Source organism: Olea europaea, chromosome 21 (assembly GCF_002742605.1).
Source record: "Olea europaea var. sylvestris chromosome 21, O_europaea_v1, whole genome shotgun sequence".
In the NCBI taxonomy this organism is placed as follows: domain Eukaryota; kingdom Viridiplantae; phylum Streptophyta; class Magnoliopsida; order Lamiales; family Oleaceae; genus Olea; species Olea europaea.
Window position 1 is genome coordinate 16,968,778 of NC_036257.1, and position 17,363 is coordinate 16,986,140.

The following is a 17,363-nucleotide window of genomic DNA, read 5'->3' on the forward strand; positions in this document are numbered from 1 at the left end:
CAATTTGAAAGATCAAAGTTGATCTGTGTTCTCCTCCGTGCGAGCATCAATATCATATATTTATTTATCAAAAATGAAGTTTGGGTGAATGAGAAATTGAAGTTCAAAGATGACCATTAAAAGATGATTTATGTGGAAAAAATGAGTTTAGTCCCACATAGGAAAAATAAGAAAGCAAGAACCACTTTAAATATGGCTATACATTATAAAGGTGTAATTATGTGTAGCATAGAGGTTCTCTCCATATGCGGGCATGGGGGGTGCAAATCTCAGACCGAAATTGTCTTCAGACCTTGAACTTGTGTGCGGGCGTGACCTGCGTACACGAATGTCGGATTGAACGAAGCAAAAATTGGCCCCTTTAGAGAACCCACGTTTTGCAATTTTTTTCTTACTTTCTCCACTGACCTTTGAGTTTCTGAAATTCTAGATACTGATATAACTCCAATGGTTAATGGACAAATTAAGTCTATATAATTAAACTCAGTTTCCAACATTTTTCACAGATGAAAAAAATCCTCATCTTCCTCTCTACATCTGTACTGTATCAGATACTGTGGTGCTCAGATACTACAGGTTTTACCATTGTATCCTGTGAAACAGACGCTTGAATTAAAACTCAAGTACGTACGGTGAGAGGGCGAATCTGTTTTAAGAAAATTGTGCTTGCACAGTCCTCGGGTTAAAATATTATTTTCCAGAATTATATGCTTTCTAGTTTAAGTTTCTGTGCATTTTATTATTTGCAGATTTACATGCTTTCCAAATTTAATTAGTAGATTTATATGATTTTCAGTTGTGTGTCTCTGTAAATAATATAATTTGCCATACATAATTCTCACAATTTATATAATAAATTTTATATATACGAACTGGTATATGAAATGTGTTTGTGCAAATTCAAATTCTATGTTTAATTCACTGCAAAAATCGATATGTTGTATATACGGTAATCTGTTACAAATACGGTAAACTATTGCAAATACGGTATGCTGCATATACGGTAAGCGACAAATACGATATGTTGCATATATGGTATGTATAAATCCAACATGTAAAGTTCACATACAGTATGAATGAATCCGATTTCATCCACTACACTAAAATCCAACATGACTTTCTGAACTTTTGATCTTATTCATGTTTATACCTCTGTTTTCTGGATACTTGTGCTCAAGTGCCAATGCTGAAGTCCAACTAAGAACCGATTATCACTCTCGTCTCTTAACTTTAGTAATGCTATTTGGAAGCTCTGATTACAAACTACGGTCTATATGGAATGTGACAATGAGGTAGAGGATAGGGATGGGACTCGAAAGAGGATGAGATTTTTGGAGGAAAATGAGAGCGATCCAGTAAAGGTTTTTAGCAGTGTTCTAAAAAGCGTAACACGTGGTGATGCGTGAAGGACAAACTATATGTTAGGCGAGGTATAGGCGTAAAAATGTATTTTCTTATTTTAATATTATTTTAGTTTTTAATCAATCAAAAAATTGTTTAATAATTAAAAATATTACCTGCCAAACATTTAAAACAAATTTATAGGAAATTCATACATTTTTCCAAAGTTTTCAATAAAAAGATGAACTCTAAATGTAAATATTAAATAGTAAATAAATAAGAATTTTTGGGAGATTTTCTTTTTTCAAGGCTTCAAGCGACTATTTTGAATTTAGAACTGATGAAGTCAAGAAATCAACATTTAAGACTTAACTTAAAATAATTGTAAAAAATAAAAAATAAATAAACTAAAAGTTAAAAATTAAAAAAAGAAAAAAAGAAAAAAGAGACAATTATGCGCGCCTAGATGTGCATAACCGAGTCTAGGCATGTATTAGCGGTCAATGATTGCTGTTGATTGCTAAATAAGGAGCCAAGCCACATATCTTAATGTTTCTGCCACGCATCAAGCATTGGCAACGTTTAGGCGCCGCCAATACTTTACAAAAATATCAAAGTATGAAAATTCATTAAGAACAATTGTTAAGGTTTTTTTAGTTTTAGTATTATGTTTGTGTTATGATTTATAATGTCGTTATTTTTAGACCTTTACTAATATCGTCCGCATTGAAAAAATTTCCGGGTCCGCCCCCGAAGGTAGATAAAAATTTTGAAAATAAATTATTATTAATCTTGTTCATCTATCTGCTTTGCACATTTTGCTAAGCTATTACACAAATTGCCCAAAGATATGACTTGCCATGGATAAAAGGATATTAGATAGAGACGCAACAGCAGAAGTGATGGAAAGTTTCTGTGGGGGAGACGAAATCAGTGACGAAACTTAGCTTTTGGATAAGCTAAAAAGAAAGGTGCAACGAATTTATATTAAACATTACATATTTCCAACATGCATGTGGTCCTTAAATAAATTCGGGTTTAGTATTTAAATTAGGTAGTTCAAAATAGTATTAGAGAAGACATAAGATTAGACGTATGATTTGAGTTTAAGTTTTGCAATTACTTATGTATGAGAAGTATACATGAAAACAATTTTGATATGCACTTGTTGAATCGTGTTAAAGACTGAATCTAGCTAAATAAACGTGTCGATTTTCTAACAATTTAAATCTTTTAGATGAAGTGTTCAACAATATATATAACCTATTGAACTTTTAGCCCCCGTTTGGTTCTCATTAAATTCCATTTCATTTTTTATCTCCTATTTTAAATCACATAATTTTTCATAAAATAATATTACACGTGAATTGAAAAAAATTCCTTCTTTTTCAATCACTCATTTTTCAAAAATACATTATTCCACCCATTTTCATTTCAATAGGGACTTATTGTGATTGTTTGGTCAGTTGATCGTACATTGTACTTTACCTTCTAGTAATTTTTTTTTTTTTAATTTCCCCAAATAAGGTCTTCTTAGATTGTCCTTTCAAGCTGAGAAGGTATTACTCAAAAAAATTAAGGGCCAAGAAATATATGGATTACCGACTTCTAAACACATAGTATATGCAAGAAGACAACAAATCAACCCTTATTCCCAATAAATTTGAGATTAGCGACGTGATCGTTCCACATAGTTCTACACGACACCTTCCAACTCTTACAGAGACCCTTTCCATGACAATCATTTACTGAAAGATGGCATTAATAGGCATCTTCCTGTCAATTTCAGGACAGAGCAAGGAGCCAACAAAAAGCAAATATTCAAAGGCATATGCATTTTCTACACATACATAGACACATAGCACCTTATGACCCCAGTAAAGAAATTAACTTTCGACATATTGTTTTCACAATAAATATGTAAAGTAAGAGGCGGCACAAACAGCCAAAAATTATTTAAACATTTGATTAGGACCACTCACTCAATTTAACACTGCACATAATGCTGTAATATCATCGAGTTATTGGAAATAAAGCGAAGCATTCCCCTATAAATTTCGACCAAACCATTTTCTAAGTTGTTCTCAATCCCAACAAATCTCTTCTCATACACTTTAGCCCTTTTTCACATTACTAGCATCTTAATATTTGAAGAAAAAATGGCGAATGCTCGAATTGCTAGATTTATAATCGAAGTAGCACCACCACAGTTTGTGGACATCACGAGGCACCGAGCATCAAAGATGTTAGAAACAATTCATGAAGAGGAGAAAGAAGCGAACGCAAACGATTATCCATCTCCATCACCAAAGAAATTATCGACATCTTTTGTACTGCTTCTGCTTTATTTGTACTTCGAGATTAAAACCCACCTCTTGTTTATCCACAGTCCTATTGAAGTTCCACATATCTGACTAGTCCACAAGTTATGGTCGTGTTATTCTATATTGGAGTTCCATCTTAAAAGCTTTGCCTAATTAAAGGGAATAGCCCAAACGAACCCTTATAAGCCTATATACATTTCTCTATCTTTTGTTCTTGTCTTCGAATTTTTAATAAAGAATTTTCATTTTTATTCAATGTAGAATTTATCCTTAACGGATTCTGATACTATAATACGACTTCAATTTCCATGGTACACTTTATTAAGAAGAGTTGCTCAAATTCTTATATGTTACAGTGTTGTACATAGTTTAGCCTAAAGTTGAATGTATTGTACGGATTATATTCCTTCTTATTCTTTTAGTGAAAATGGATGATAAACGTACCGATCTTACAAGAAAATGTGCATTCTTGAATTAATGCTTTGCAGGAAAAGTTGAATTTTATCACTTTATTTCATCACAAGCTGAATTATTTTTGAGGTGGAAAATTTAAAATTTACAATTCATTGGCCTTTCTTTAAAGGTTTATTTAAACGTTATAATTCATATTTTTTTGGCGACTTCTAATTCAATTACTTCATTAATTGTTATGAAAACGGTAAAATTTGGATAACTATATAGCAAGCGGTCTCTTTCCATTAAAGATGGCAATGGAACGGGAACGATGGTGGGAATTAAAATATTTCCATTTACTTTCCTATTTAATAAATTATTAATTTTTCAAATGTGATTTAATGTTAGAAAAACAGAACTAAAAATAAATTCGAGGAGAATTAAAATCGAAAATCAAAAGAGAACGTGACTGGAATATAGATAAATTATGGTCATGAATTAAATGCCATATTTTGGAATTATTGGGTTTGTCTCTTTGAAAGGCTTCTTGTCTTGTCGAACTCTAAAAAGTGCAAAATTGGAAGCTTTGGTGCTAGCAACTCGCAAATAATTAAGCGATATGCATTTTCTACATGTGTATGTCTCAGCACCTTATGATATGACCCAAGTAATGACATTAATTTTGGACATATTGTTTTCACAATAAATACGAAAAGTAAGAGGCAACACAAACAACTTAAAATTATTTATGCATGTTATATATATATATATATATATAAATACGAAAAGTAAGAGGCAACACAAACAACTTAAAATTATTTATGCATGTTATACATATTGTTTTCACAATAAATACGAAAAGTAAGAGGCAACACAAACAACTTAAAATTATATATATATATATAAATGAATTGGATCGATTTAAATAATTAGCCCAATTAAATTTATTAAAGTCTACTAAAACCCATTTGTAAAATAGAACTTATAAGCGACCAGAGTCCAAACTGATCACCATTTCTGCCCCCGCCAGCTCCATCCACGTTAAGCTTGTAGACAGACATCTTCATGGGGTGGTCTTGAACTCATATTTTGTTTTAATTTATTGACATGAAAACAGAAGCCCGTTTGACATGATTTTTGAAAAGACAACTTTAGAGATTCAAAACTTACTTTTGGACCCTTGTAACTAATTTTATGAAAGTGTTAATGTGGTTTCCTCTAAAAGCACTTTTGAAATAAAGGGTGCTTTAAAAATTAGTTTCCAAAAAACACATAAAGATAACTTCTTCCTAAAACTACAAATAGATAGTGATATAGGTTGGTAGAGGAAACCGCCCTTGACGGCAAGCAAGATGGATCACAGCACTTCGACGCGAGGTCGTCGACCCCCTAGGGCCGCTCCACCACTACCTCCAGGGGGCGCTCTACCACTACGCGAGGTCGTCGACCCCCTAGGGACGCTTCACCACTACCTCCAGGGGGCGCTCTACCACTACGCGAGATCTACAATTGGCATGGAACTGTCTATCCAAACACTTAACCATAAAACTCCTAGTGAATTAACTAGGTTCCATGGCCACTAATACGGAAACAATCTCCAAGCGGGAAACTAGAGACCCCCCCACTCAGAACATGGGCATAGTGGGAACGCCAACGTGGGACACGTGGCACCACATCCGCCTAGCGGTTACTCGCCCCCTAATGTCTATAAGTACCTCCGGACCCGACACAGGAAAGAGGTTATTCTCTCTCTCTATCTCTCTTTTTCACCATTAGAATTCCAATCACATTTTTTCAAGCCTATAAACTAATTCTCACACCGGAGGTAAAACGGGGGAGGAAGCCCCGCCTTCATTTTTCAGGTCATATATACTAGACGAAGTAGATGAAACGCCGAGCACTACCAGGCAAATAGGAGGGTGTTGGTCCACCACCATCTCATTGGCACCGTCTATGGGAAACTATTTGAACTAAAAAGCCATGTCAAGAAGACGGACAAGGAGTGATACTCGCCTGGTTGGGAATACGGCGAAGTCGGAGTCAGTTGCAAGGGGACGTGAGCCGTCGCCACCCCCGCAGTATGTGACGCAGAGTCAATTCAGCGCTTTGGAGACTCAATTGGCAGCAATGATGGCACTCCTACAGGACCAATCGCAGAGAGCCACTGTCTCTCCATTGAGCTCGACGGAAATGACGAGCCAGCAACCGCCTCAAGCGCCACCCACGGTTGTCCCGCCCATCTCTCGACAGGGGGCGGGAGATACGGGAGCCCTAGAAATCGAAGCTCAACAGCCCCCGCAAACCATGGTAGACCTGGAACAAAAGATGGAGGAAATCATGGCCCAAAAGATAGATGATGCCTTGTCCAAGAGAAAGGATAGGTGGAGACAGATGGTTTTGGGGGAAGACCCGTTCATGGCTGTCCCCTTGCGTAAAGGTTTCAAACAGCCCATGATAGAAGCATATGACGGAGTCACGGACCCACTTGATCACTTGCGAACCTTCGTAGATCTGATGAGACTTTATGCCGCCCCGGACGCGATGATGTGCCGATCCTTTCCCCCCACACTCAGGAGGAAGGCTAGGGACTGGGTAGCAACCTTGGCCCCGCGGTCCATCAAGTCATTTGATGAGCTCTCTAGGAGCTTTGTACTTACTTCCTAAGCAGCACGAGAAAGAGGAAGATAGCCATTGGGTTGATGCAGGTCGTACAGGACAAGGACGAGTCATTGCAGGAATACTTAGCTAGGTTCAGTCGGGCAACTCTCGGCATAAGAGACCTGCAAATGTCTGCAGTGGTTACCACCTTGATGAATGGAACGCGAAACTGGGCCTTTAAGATGTCACTCTCCAAGAACCCCCCAGAATCGATGCATGACCTATTGAAGAACGGAGACAAGTATGTCGATGTGGAGGAAGCAGAGAAGATAACTAAAAATCTCAGGGATGGAAGGGAGGCAGAAGTTCATAAGCGAAAAACATATGACGAGCAAAAGCACACTGATAAGAACAAGCCGAAGAATGAACGCATGAACAAGGGTTATGCCCAAGACCGGCCGGTCAGGCAGAAGCGAGAGGAGGTCAAGACACCCACCCCTTTGAACATTCCACGTACAAAGTTATTGATGGAAATACAGCACATGAAAGAGCTCAAATGGCCTAAACCGATGCTAACTCCTTCCGGCAAGAGAAATCAGAGTAAGTACTGCCATTTTCACAGAGATCACGGGCATGATACCGAAGAATGCCTACAATTAAAGGAAGAAATTGAGCGCCTGCTAAGACGGGGACTATTGGCTAGGTATGTGAAAAATGACAAGGGCAAGCAAAGGCTCAAAGGTCTACCCCCACCGAGAACAGGAGTGATAAACATGATCATCGGAGGAATAGCATCAGGCGGCGACTCAAATTCGGCTAGAAAAAGCTATGCGCGTTCCGCAGGGGTCTGCTGTATTCAGAAAAAAGCAAGATTCAACCAGAGCATTACTTTCAATGAAGGGGACTTGATTGGTGTGACGCACCCCCATGATGATGCCTTAGTAATAGTAGGCGATATAGCGGATTTTGACGTGAAAAGGGTGTTAGTCGACGGAGGAAGTGCGGCAAATTTCCTCACCTGGGATGCCTTCATGGGTCTAAAAGTTCCCCAAGAGAAGTTGAAGATGGTGACTACCCCCTACAAGGCTTTGGAGGGGCAACAGTGATACCGGAGGGGACTGTGGAGCTTTCAGTCACACTAGGGATGTACCCGGCGACAGTGGTCATCGTGACTAATTTCTTGGTTGTCAAGACCCCCATGGCCTACAATACTATTTACGGCCGACCATTACTAAATGCAGCTGGCGTGGTCCGATCGACCTATCATCAAGTTATGAAGTTTCCAACCAGTAGTGGAATCGGGAGTGTGCGAGGGGACCAGCAAGCATCAAGAAAGTGCTATGTGGATAGTATACAAGCCAAGGGCTCACCATCAGTCATGATGCTGGATGTGGAACTCCCGAGGGAGCGGATCGAACCACTCGATATGATTGAAAAAATCTTTATTGCCGAAGGACGGGAGTTTAGTGTTGGAACAGGTTTGGGATCCGAAGAGAAGGAAAAATTGGCAAGGTGTCTAGCCGGTAACATGGATGTCTTCGCATGGGGCCCAGAGGATACCCCAGGAATTAGCCCGACCGTCGCGCAGCACCACCTCAGTGTCCAACCAGGGGCTAAGCCAGTGAAGCAGAAAAAAAGAAATCTCGCCCCCGAGAGGCAGGCTGCAGCCAGAGCGGAGGTAGAAAAACTACTACAGGCGGGTTTCATCCGAGAAGTGCAGTACCTTGAGTGGTTGGAAAACATTGTACTTGTGAAGAAGTCAAACGAAAAGTGGCGCATGTGTGTAGATTATACTGGATTGAATAAGGTGTGCCCAAAAGGCTCATACTCGCTTCCCAGAATAGATCAACTGGTAGACGCAACTTCAGGTCACGGAAGGCTCAGCTTCCTAGATGCATTTTCAGGATATCATCAAATTTCAATGGCCGAGTCCGACCAAGAGAAGACGTCATTTATCACTGACTTTGGCACGTACTATTACACGGCCATGCCGTTTGGATTGAAAAACGCAAGAGCGACGTATCAGAGGATGGTAAACAAAGTCTTCCGTAGACTGATTGGAGATGTTGTAGAAGTCTATGTTGACGATATGGTGGTCAAGAGAGCTAAGGCTGATGACCATGTGACCTGCTTACAGAAAGTGTTTGACGTTGCCCGACAAAATAGGTTAAGGTTCAATCTAGAGAAGTGTGTTTTTGGCACTGCAGGGGGAAAATTCCTAGGATTCATGATCACGCAAAGGGAGATCGAAGTCAACCCGGACAAAATTCAGGCGATCCTAGAAATGAAAAGTCCCACCAGCAGGAAGGAAGTCCAGAGGTTGACAGGGCGGGTAGCCGCCTTAAATCGTTTCATGAGCGGGGCAGCAGACAAATGCTAACACTTTTTCAAAGCTATAGGGGGCTCCTCCAACTTCGAGTGGGCCTAGAAATGTGAAGAGTCACTTAGGAGCTTGAAGCAGTCATTATAAGAGCCACCGATCTTGACCAACCCATGCCCCGGGGATGTGTTGTGTCTCTACTTGGCAGTCTAGCCAAGGGCAGTCAGCGCGGTGCTGGTGAAAGAGTTCTCAAAGGCGCAAAAACCAGTCTACTATGTGAGCCAAGTATTAAGGGGCGCGGAAGAAAGATACAGCCTAGTTAAACAGCTGGTGTTTGCATTGATTGTAGCGGTTAGAAAGCTGAGGCCTTACTTTCAGTCTCATACGGTGCAAGTAATGACCGACCAACCTATCAAGCAGATCCTACATCGACCCAAGACTTCTGGGAGGATGTTGAAATGGGCAATTGAGTTAAGTGAGTCTGATATTGAATTCAGGTCAAGGATGGCTATTAAGGCACAAGCTCTAGCAAACTTCATCGTTGAACTCACCCTTCCGCCCGAACACCCACTAGGGGACAGACAGATTGGAAAATCTTTGTCGATGGATCTTCGAACGACGAAGGATCCGGAGCTGGGATCATAATGATAGGGCCGAATGGTAAAAAGTTGGAGTACTCGTTGCGTTTTGAATTCCCAGCTACAAATAACGATGCCAAGTATAAGGCAGTGATCACGGGTTTAAGATTGGCAGCCAGACTCGGATAACTTCAGTAGAAATTTGCAGCGACTCTCGATTGATAATCGGGCAAATGACAGGGAAATTCGAAGTAAAAGACGGAAAGATGGCAGCATACTTAATGAAGGACAAAAACTTGTAGAAGGGGTTTACCAGGTTTAAGATAACTAAGGTTCCACAAAGGACAATGAGCGAGCGGACGCGCTGGCTAAGCTCGCATCCGCTAACCCCAGACGTCTACCTCGCACAGCAAGCGTGCAAATTCTGCAGCAACCTAGCATTCCACACACGACAGATGTTATGAATGTAGAGCATGAGGAGAGTTGGATGGACCCGTTTTTTGAATATCTAACAAAGAACAAATTGCCGGAAGATGCTTTTACGGCAAGAAGGCTAAAAATTCGGGCAGCCTGGTTTGCCATCATCGATGGACTGCTCTACAAGCAAGGTTTCACAATGCCGTATTTGAAGTGTTTGCGACCAACAGAGGCACAGGAGGTGCTGGTCGAGGTACATGCGGGAATTTGTGGCAACCACCAAGGGGCCACTGCACTTGCGTTCAAGACGCTTCGACAAGGATATTATTGGCCTAATATGAAGGAAGATGCTAAAGATTTGGTGAGGAAATGCGATGCATGTCAACGCCATGGAAATTTGATCCACATTCCTGCCGAGCAACAGACGACAATTTTCGAGGTGTGTCCTTTCTTCCAATGGGGGATGGACATCTTGGGACCTTTGCCCCTGGCTAAGGGACAAAGGAAGTTCTTGCTAGTCGTCGTAGACTACTTTACTAAGTGGGTGGAGGCTGAACCATTGGCCACCATCACAACTACAAAGGTACAGGGATTTGTCTGGAAGAATATCATATGCAAGTTTGGCATACCCAGAGTAATCATTACTGATAATGGAAAACAATTCGACAATCATAGTTTTTGAGCATTCTGCACAAGTTACCACATCGACCACAGGCTGACTTCAGTTGCTCAGCCACAGGCAAATGGGCAGGCTGAAGTGACCAACCGAACCATACTATGGGATCTGAAGACGAGGCTGGAAAAGGAAAAAGGGCTTTGGGCGGAGGAATTGCCCAATGTACTATGGGCATATCACACAACTCCTCGAGATTCGATCGGGGAGACGCCATTCAAATTGGCTTTTGGGATGGAAGCGGTGGTTCCGGTTGAGATATTAAGCGAGACGGGAAGGATGAAAGTCAAGCAACATGATGAAGCAGCGACTAGAGGAGAACTCGACCTCCTTGAAGGGGTAAGGGATAAGGCGGCAATAAAAATGATGGCTTATAAACAAAGAGCCGCAGAGTACTTCAACAAGAGAGTCAAGCCAAGGGTCTTCCAGCCAGGAGATCTCGTGCTAAGAGATGCAGCGACGGCAGGACACCTCCCACCAAAGCTTGGTCCAACTGGGAAGGCCCGTACGAGGTAATCTGCGGGCTGGGAAAGGGAACTTATAGCTTGAAAGATATGAAAGGAAGGCCGCTAGGTAGACCGTGGAACGCGGAATACCTCAAAAAGTATTACCAGTAGATTTCGAAATGTGCGCACAGGCTGCACTTTTGTAAATACAATAGACTAGATTGCATCGTTTATTTTCTCCATGTAATGCCTTACGAAGGCACCTTTATTTGTAACATTTCTTATTCAATGAAAGACCTTGGCGGTGACGGATGATGAGGGCTCTATGGAAGGGCCAGCCTAGCTGGGACATCCCGGTGCGCCTGCTGAGCTCACAAGACAAAGAATTTTTTATGCTAATAGGCAACTTTGAAATTCACGCTCATCCCACGAAGACATGCTGTCGATATAGCCTACGCGGCTAGGTGGAGAGCCTTGAAAAGTCAAAAAATTGGCTAAGGTCATTAACCGCCAGACCACCCCTGCGGTCGACATAGCCTACGCGGCTAGGCGGGGAGCCTTGAAAAGTCAAAAAATTGGCTAAGGCCCTTAACCGCCAGACCACCCCCTGCGGTCGACATAGCCTACGCGGCTAGGCGGGGAGCCTTGAAAAGTCAAAAAATTGGCTAAGGCCCTTAACCGCCAGACCACCCCCTGCGGTCGACATAGCCTACGCGGCTAGGCGGAGAGCCTTGAAAAGTAAAAAAATTGGCTAAGGCCCTTAACCGCCAGACCACCCCCTGCAATCGTCATAGCCTACGCGGCTAGACAGAGAACCCTGAAAAGTCAAAAAATTGGCTGAGGCCCTTAACCGCCAGACCACCCCCTGCGATCGACAGAGCTTACGCGGCTAGGCGGAGAGCCCTGAAAAGTCAAAAAATTGGCTGAGGCCCTTAACCGTCAGACCAACCCCTGCGATCGACAGAGCCTACACAGCTAGGCAAAGAACCATGAAATGTCAAAAAGTTGGCTGAGGTCCTAAACTGCAGGACCCCTCTCCCTGTGGACGACATAGCCTACTACTTAAGCACGGGGTAACATAAGGCTAAATTTGGCTAAGGCCATCAATCACTGGATGTTAGTCAGAAAAAAAAAAACTAACACCCCGCACCATCAGGCGGTAAAAAGAAAAATAGAAATAACAATTTGAAAGAACCACGCACTCAGCAGTAATGATATCGAATGAAAAACATGTTTATACATCCGAGAAATTCTTGTCCACACCCCGAGCAAGTAGGAGATAACAACACTAAACAAAAGTAAACACGAAAAATGAAGAGCTAGCAAAGAAAACAATAATTAAGAAATGCTTCAGCCCAAAGGGGAGAGATCCCCACTATCGCCTCGCGATGAACGACCAAGTGACTTGGACGACTGAGCTGCACTCTCCTTTCCCTTGCGCTGCGCAAAAAATCTATCCAAGCCAGAGGGGTCTATAGAAGGATGCTCGGCCATAATCCACTCCTTGGAGAATTTGATAGACGCTGACATCGCCTTCCCCCCCATATGAATTCAAAGCCCTAGCATAATCAGACGACGTCTTATACTGTTCCACAGATGCCTTGAGATCTCTAGCATATTCAGCTGAGGCCTTATACTTCTCAATCGCCTCCTCAGGAGCGCGAGCCAAAATAAAACGTAGGTTGTCGTTCTCCGTCTCCTGCTCACGAGCTCGAGCATTCGACGTCTCCAAATATTTCTTCAAGGAAGATAATTTTTTCTTGTAGTGATGAGCCTCCTTTTTCTTTTCTTCAGTGAGATTTTTTAGCTCCGAGGCCAGGCGGCGATTCGATTTTGCGAGTCCGGTCTGGAGGGCCACCACCTAAAAAAAAAAGGGAAGAAATGGTGAAATCAAGTATTAAAAACTAGCTTAAAAGGCGAGACCCAACATGAAAGAAATTGCGAAATGGGAAACATACCCTCTGAAGATAAACAGCCGCAGCCCTTTCAATGTCATCTGCACTACGCCCTGCAATTGCTCTAGAACGAGCAGGTGTCACCAAAGACTTTAGCACCCCCATCTCATGATAACCCCGGGTGGGAAGAAACCCAAAGTTAGGGAGTGAGTCCTCGCGCTCGCAACATGTACAACTGGGAGCTCCCGGCTTAGGAACTGGAGCCACCTCACGAGGCTCGTCTGAAGGCTGGGAAGTCTCGTTGATCATCCGAGACTTCTCCCCTAGGTCGGCCGCACTCCTTCTCTTCGAAGGGATAGGTGATGGATCCGACTTACCCGTCGCCTCACCCTCCTGCCCCTGGACAGGCATGAAATCCATTACCCCTTCAAGATCAAGCTCTGTCCCTGCACATATAAGTTGGAATCCGTTAAGGTTACAAGGTAGAGTAATAAAAAAAGGGGGGGAGGAAGGAAGAGGTAAGCACAAGAGCTAACCATCAACAAAGGCATGCCCCTCATCGCCTCCTGATAGAGTCTTCAATACCCCATCAAGATCAAAATCCATATCTGAACACACACATCCAAACTCATTAGTTTCAACAAACTAAGAGCAAAAATAATAAGTAAACATGTGTGCAAGCAATAAAAAAACGACGGAAACAACCTACCGGTAGTACGACTCATCCCCACTATCAACATGTTCTTCATGGTCAGAACTGATTCTAAGTCAGGTGCATAAGGCGGTACATCGACCAACTCTTGAATTTGAGCTTCTAGAAAGGGGGTAACTTCTACTTGGCTATGGAAAAGACGAATTTGGGGGTGTCGCCAATTGGTTTTAAAAGAGAATTGACCCGTTAAAGGCCGGATGAAGAAGAACCGAGACTTCCATCTGCTATTCGAATTTCTAAACTTAGGAAATTGCAAAGGAACCCTAGTGGTAAAATAGACAAATGCATTACACTGAACTAGCTCATGCATTTCAAAGACACACCTGAAAAGATCGATGGAAAGCGAAATTCCCCGTTTAAGACAGACATATAGAAAATATAACGATTTTCTCCACGCATTAGGGTTAACTTGACTAGGAGTAAGGTGGAACTCGTTGAAAATCGACACAAAAAAGGGATAAATGGGGAACCGAAGACCCCCGTCCATAATGTCCTTGTACACGGCTATCTCGCGAGGGTCGGACCCGGGGAGTCTTTCTTTAGGACCGGGGGCTCTATAAACGTAGTCATCCACCCGATCGTACTTACCTAGACATTTTTCCAACTTAAGTGGTGGATCCCCTCCGACGAAGGTCCAGTCGAGTAACTATACCCATCACTTTTCTCATTGAAAGGAGAAGAAAGAATAGTTTTATACATGACAACAAAGAAGACGACGAGAAGAAATTCAAAGCAAGACTTTGGATTAAAAGAGGAGAGAAAATTACCTTAGAAGGGAGGAGGCCTAGGATGTTGAGTGAAAGTGAAAGTGATTCTCAAAAATAGGAATTACCCGCCTTTTATAAATACAAAAATTCTAACTTTTGGAAGGAATTTTCCCTCCAATATTGGGACCATTGGTGGGGTGCCATGTGTGCAGTAAAATTACCATTCGATCGCGTTTACATTGTTCGACTTATTAATACGAACTACTCCTTTGTTAAAAAAAAAAAAAAAAGAGGAAAATTTTCAAACCAACCTAAATAAAGAAAATTGCTACCCCTTGTCGAGAACATCGACAAGGGGTAGGGGGCTAATAATATAGGTTGGTAGAGGAAACCGCCCTCGACGGCAAGTAAGATGGATCACAGCACTTCAACGCGAGGTCGTTGACCCCCTAGGGGCGCTCCACCACTACCTCTAGGGGGCGCTCTACCACTACACGAGGTCGTCGACCCCCTAGGGGCGCTCCACCACTACCTCCAGGGGGCGCTCTACCACTACGAGAGGTCATCGACCCCCCTAGGGGCGCTCTACCATTACGCGAGGTCTACAACTGGCATGGGACTGCCTATCCAAACACTTAACCATAAAACTCCTAGTGAATTAACTATGTTCCATGGCTGCTAATACAGAAACAAACTCCAAGCGAAAAACTAGAGACCCCCCACTTAAAACGTGGGCATAGTGGGAACGCCACCGTGGGACACGTGGCACCACATCTGCCCAGCGATTACTCGGCCCCTAATGTCTATAAATACCTCTGGACGCGACATAGGAAAGAGGTTTCTCTCTCTCTCTCTCTCTCTCTCTCTCTCTCTCTCTCTCTCTTTTTCACCATTAGAATTCCAATCACATTTTTTCAAGCCTATAAACTAATTCTCACACCAGAGGTAAAACGGAGGAGGAAGCCCCACCTTCATTTTTCAAATCATATATACTGGATGGAGTAGACGAAACGCTGAGCACAACTAGGCAAATAGGAGGGTGTTGGTCCACCACCATCTCAGATAGTTTGTCACATGTATTGTTACTAAAAGTTAATTAAAATTTGACTAGTATATATCTAATAGGTAGCCTATTCATCATGTTATATATATAGTAGCCCGAAGTTGCTAAAAGTACACAAGTCTTGTGAAATGTGATAAAAAATTAATAATAATAATAAATGAATGAAAAATAACCTAAAATCCTATATTTTAATTTTCAATTTAAAAAATCAGGTATTAATTGTTTTTATTCAATAATCGGTTTCTAATTATTTTTTAATTTAAAAACATATTATTATACCCCACTGCAATCACTCACCTCGGTAAAGATCTTCTTCCTTAATGTAACTATCCCAACTTTAACAGCTTGAATCAATTTCTACATTTTATCTAATGCGGAAGCATTATGAAATTATTGTAATAAGAATTATTTAGTAAATTAAAAATGATATTTGAACAAAGGAGTTCTATTAAATTTACACAAAGCATAAATGAAAGGCAATTATTTAAGGAGCCCAAAATTTTTTTTTTTGTAAAAATTCAACTAGTCCCATCACTTAAGGAGTGCCCTAACAAAGGCAAAATGAAAATTGTTTTCAAAAAGCCAAACTCTCGTTCCACAAAAAAGACCAAGATTTCGGTGGAAAGTTCTCATTCTGGTTCCATCTCCAGTGATAGATCTGTGTTTGGATCATTTCATGCCACTTCTCTGCAAATATGGTGAGACAATACTTCATCTGAAGAGTCACGAAAGCCAGTTACAGTCACGAAAGCGATATTGAGCTCAGTTGACCGAATCCAGTAAATGACTTTAGTCATTGAAAAATTAACAAAGTTACTAGAATACAAAGATGCGTAGACTGCTACATTCATACACTGGCTAGAGTTACAAAATCTGGTGGTTGAAGAAAATCAAGAAAATGCAGGATCTTCCAAAATTGAAGATCCAGATGTCCAAGAACGCTAACTGAAATAAGATATGTATGATCGAACTGTTGTTTAAAACGTGATGCATGACACCACTCAATTCTATTTTGACTCTCTATCCGTCCAACAACTTCAACATATGATCACAAATACCATTCGTGTCTAGTATGGTAGTTCATTGCAATCTTCATTGGTATGCTAAGCCCTATAGTCATCGACTCGACGAAATGAAGATGCCATTTGGTTACCAACCTTCGAAATTCTAGTGTTTTGATGGGAGTGGCAACATGAAGCAACATATTGTTCATTCAATTAAGACATGTAACAACGTTGGCACTTACAATATTACCATGGTAAAGTAGTTCGTACACTCCCTCAAAGGTGCCGCATTTGAATGGTAAATGGATTTACCAACTAGGTCAGTTGATAGTTGAGATCAACTTGAGTGAGAATTATTAACAAGCTTTTATAGCACCAGGAAAACTGTTAGCCTTCTAAAACTTGCTCGAACGAAATAGAGCAAGGAAGAGCCCATTGCAAAGTACATCAACCACTGGAAGAACCTCTTAGTTAATTGCAAAGAATGAATGAGCAAAGTATCTTTCATCGATATATGTGTACGAGGCATGCAATGGGGATTACTCTATAATCTCCAAGTAAATATGCCCCCAATCTTTTCAAGAGTTGGCGACACATGCTTATGACCTAGAGCTCCAAATTACAAGGCATATGAGTCATTTACTATGTGGTTCATGTGATAAGAAAGATCCTAAGAAAGAAATAAAGAAGGATGTCAAGGTAGGTAAGTCCAAAGAAGTTATGACAATCTCTACATCTCTACAAAGATAGCCTTCCAAAGGTCGAGCCTAAATCCAAAGTTAAAGCACGAGTTTAGACCTAACAAAGGACAAGCCCAAAGCAGAGGTCATGTGACTCTAAAAGAACTTGAAAAGAAGGAGTACCCATTCTTAGATTCTGAAGTTTTTGGAAT

At 41.4% G+C, this 17,363-nt stretch overlaps 1 protein-coding gene across 1 annotated transcript; it reads left to right on the forward strand.

The window, feature by feature from the left end:
• The first annotated feature begins 6,757 nt into the window (after positions 1-6,757).
• Positions 6,758-7,762, forward strand: LOC111370213. The gene has a single exon (XM_022991900.1). The coding sequence runs from the start codon at positions 6,758-6,760 to the stop codon at positions 7,760-7,762; it is 1,005 nt and encodes a 334-aa protein (XP_022847668.1).
• Positions 7,763-17,363: the final 9,601 nt, after the last annotated feature.

Coding starts and splice junctions, on each gene's coding strand:
- LOC111370213 (XM_022991900.1), top strand. CDS start 6,758: ATGCAGGTCGTACAGGACAAGGACGAGTCATTGCAGGAATACTTAGCT.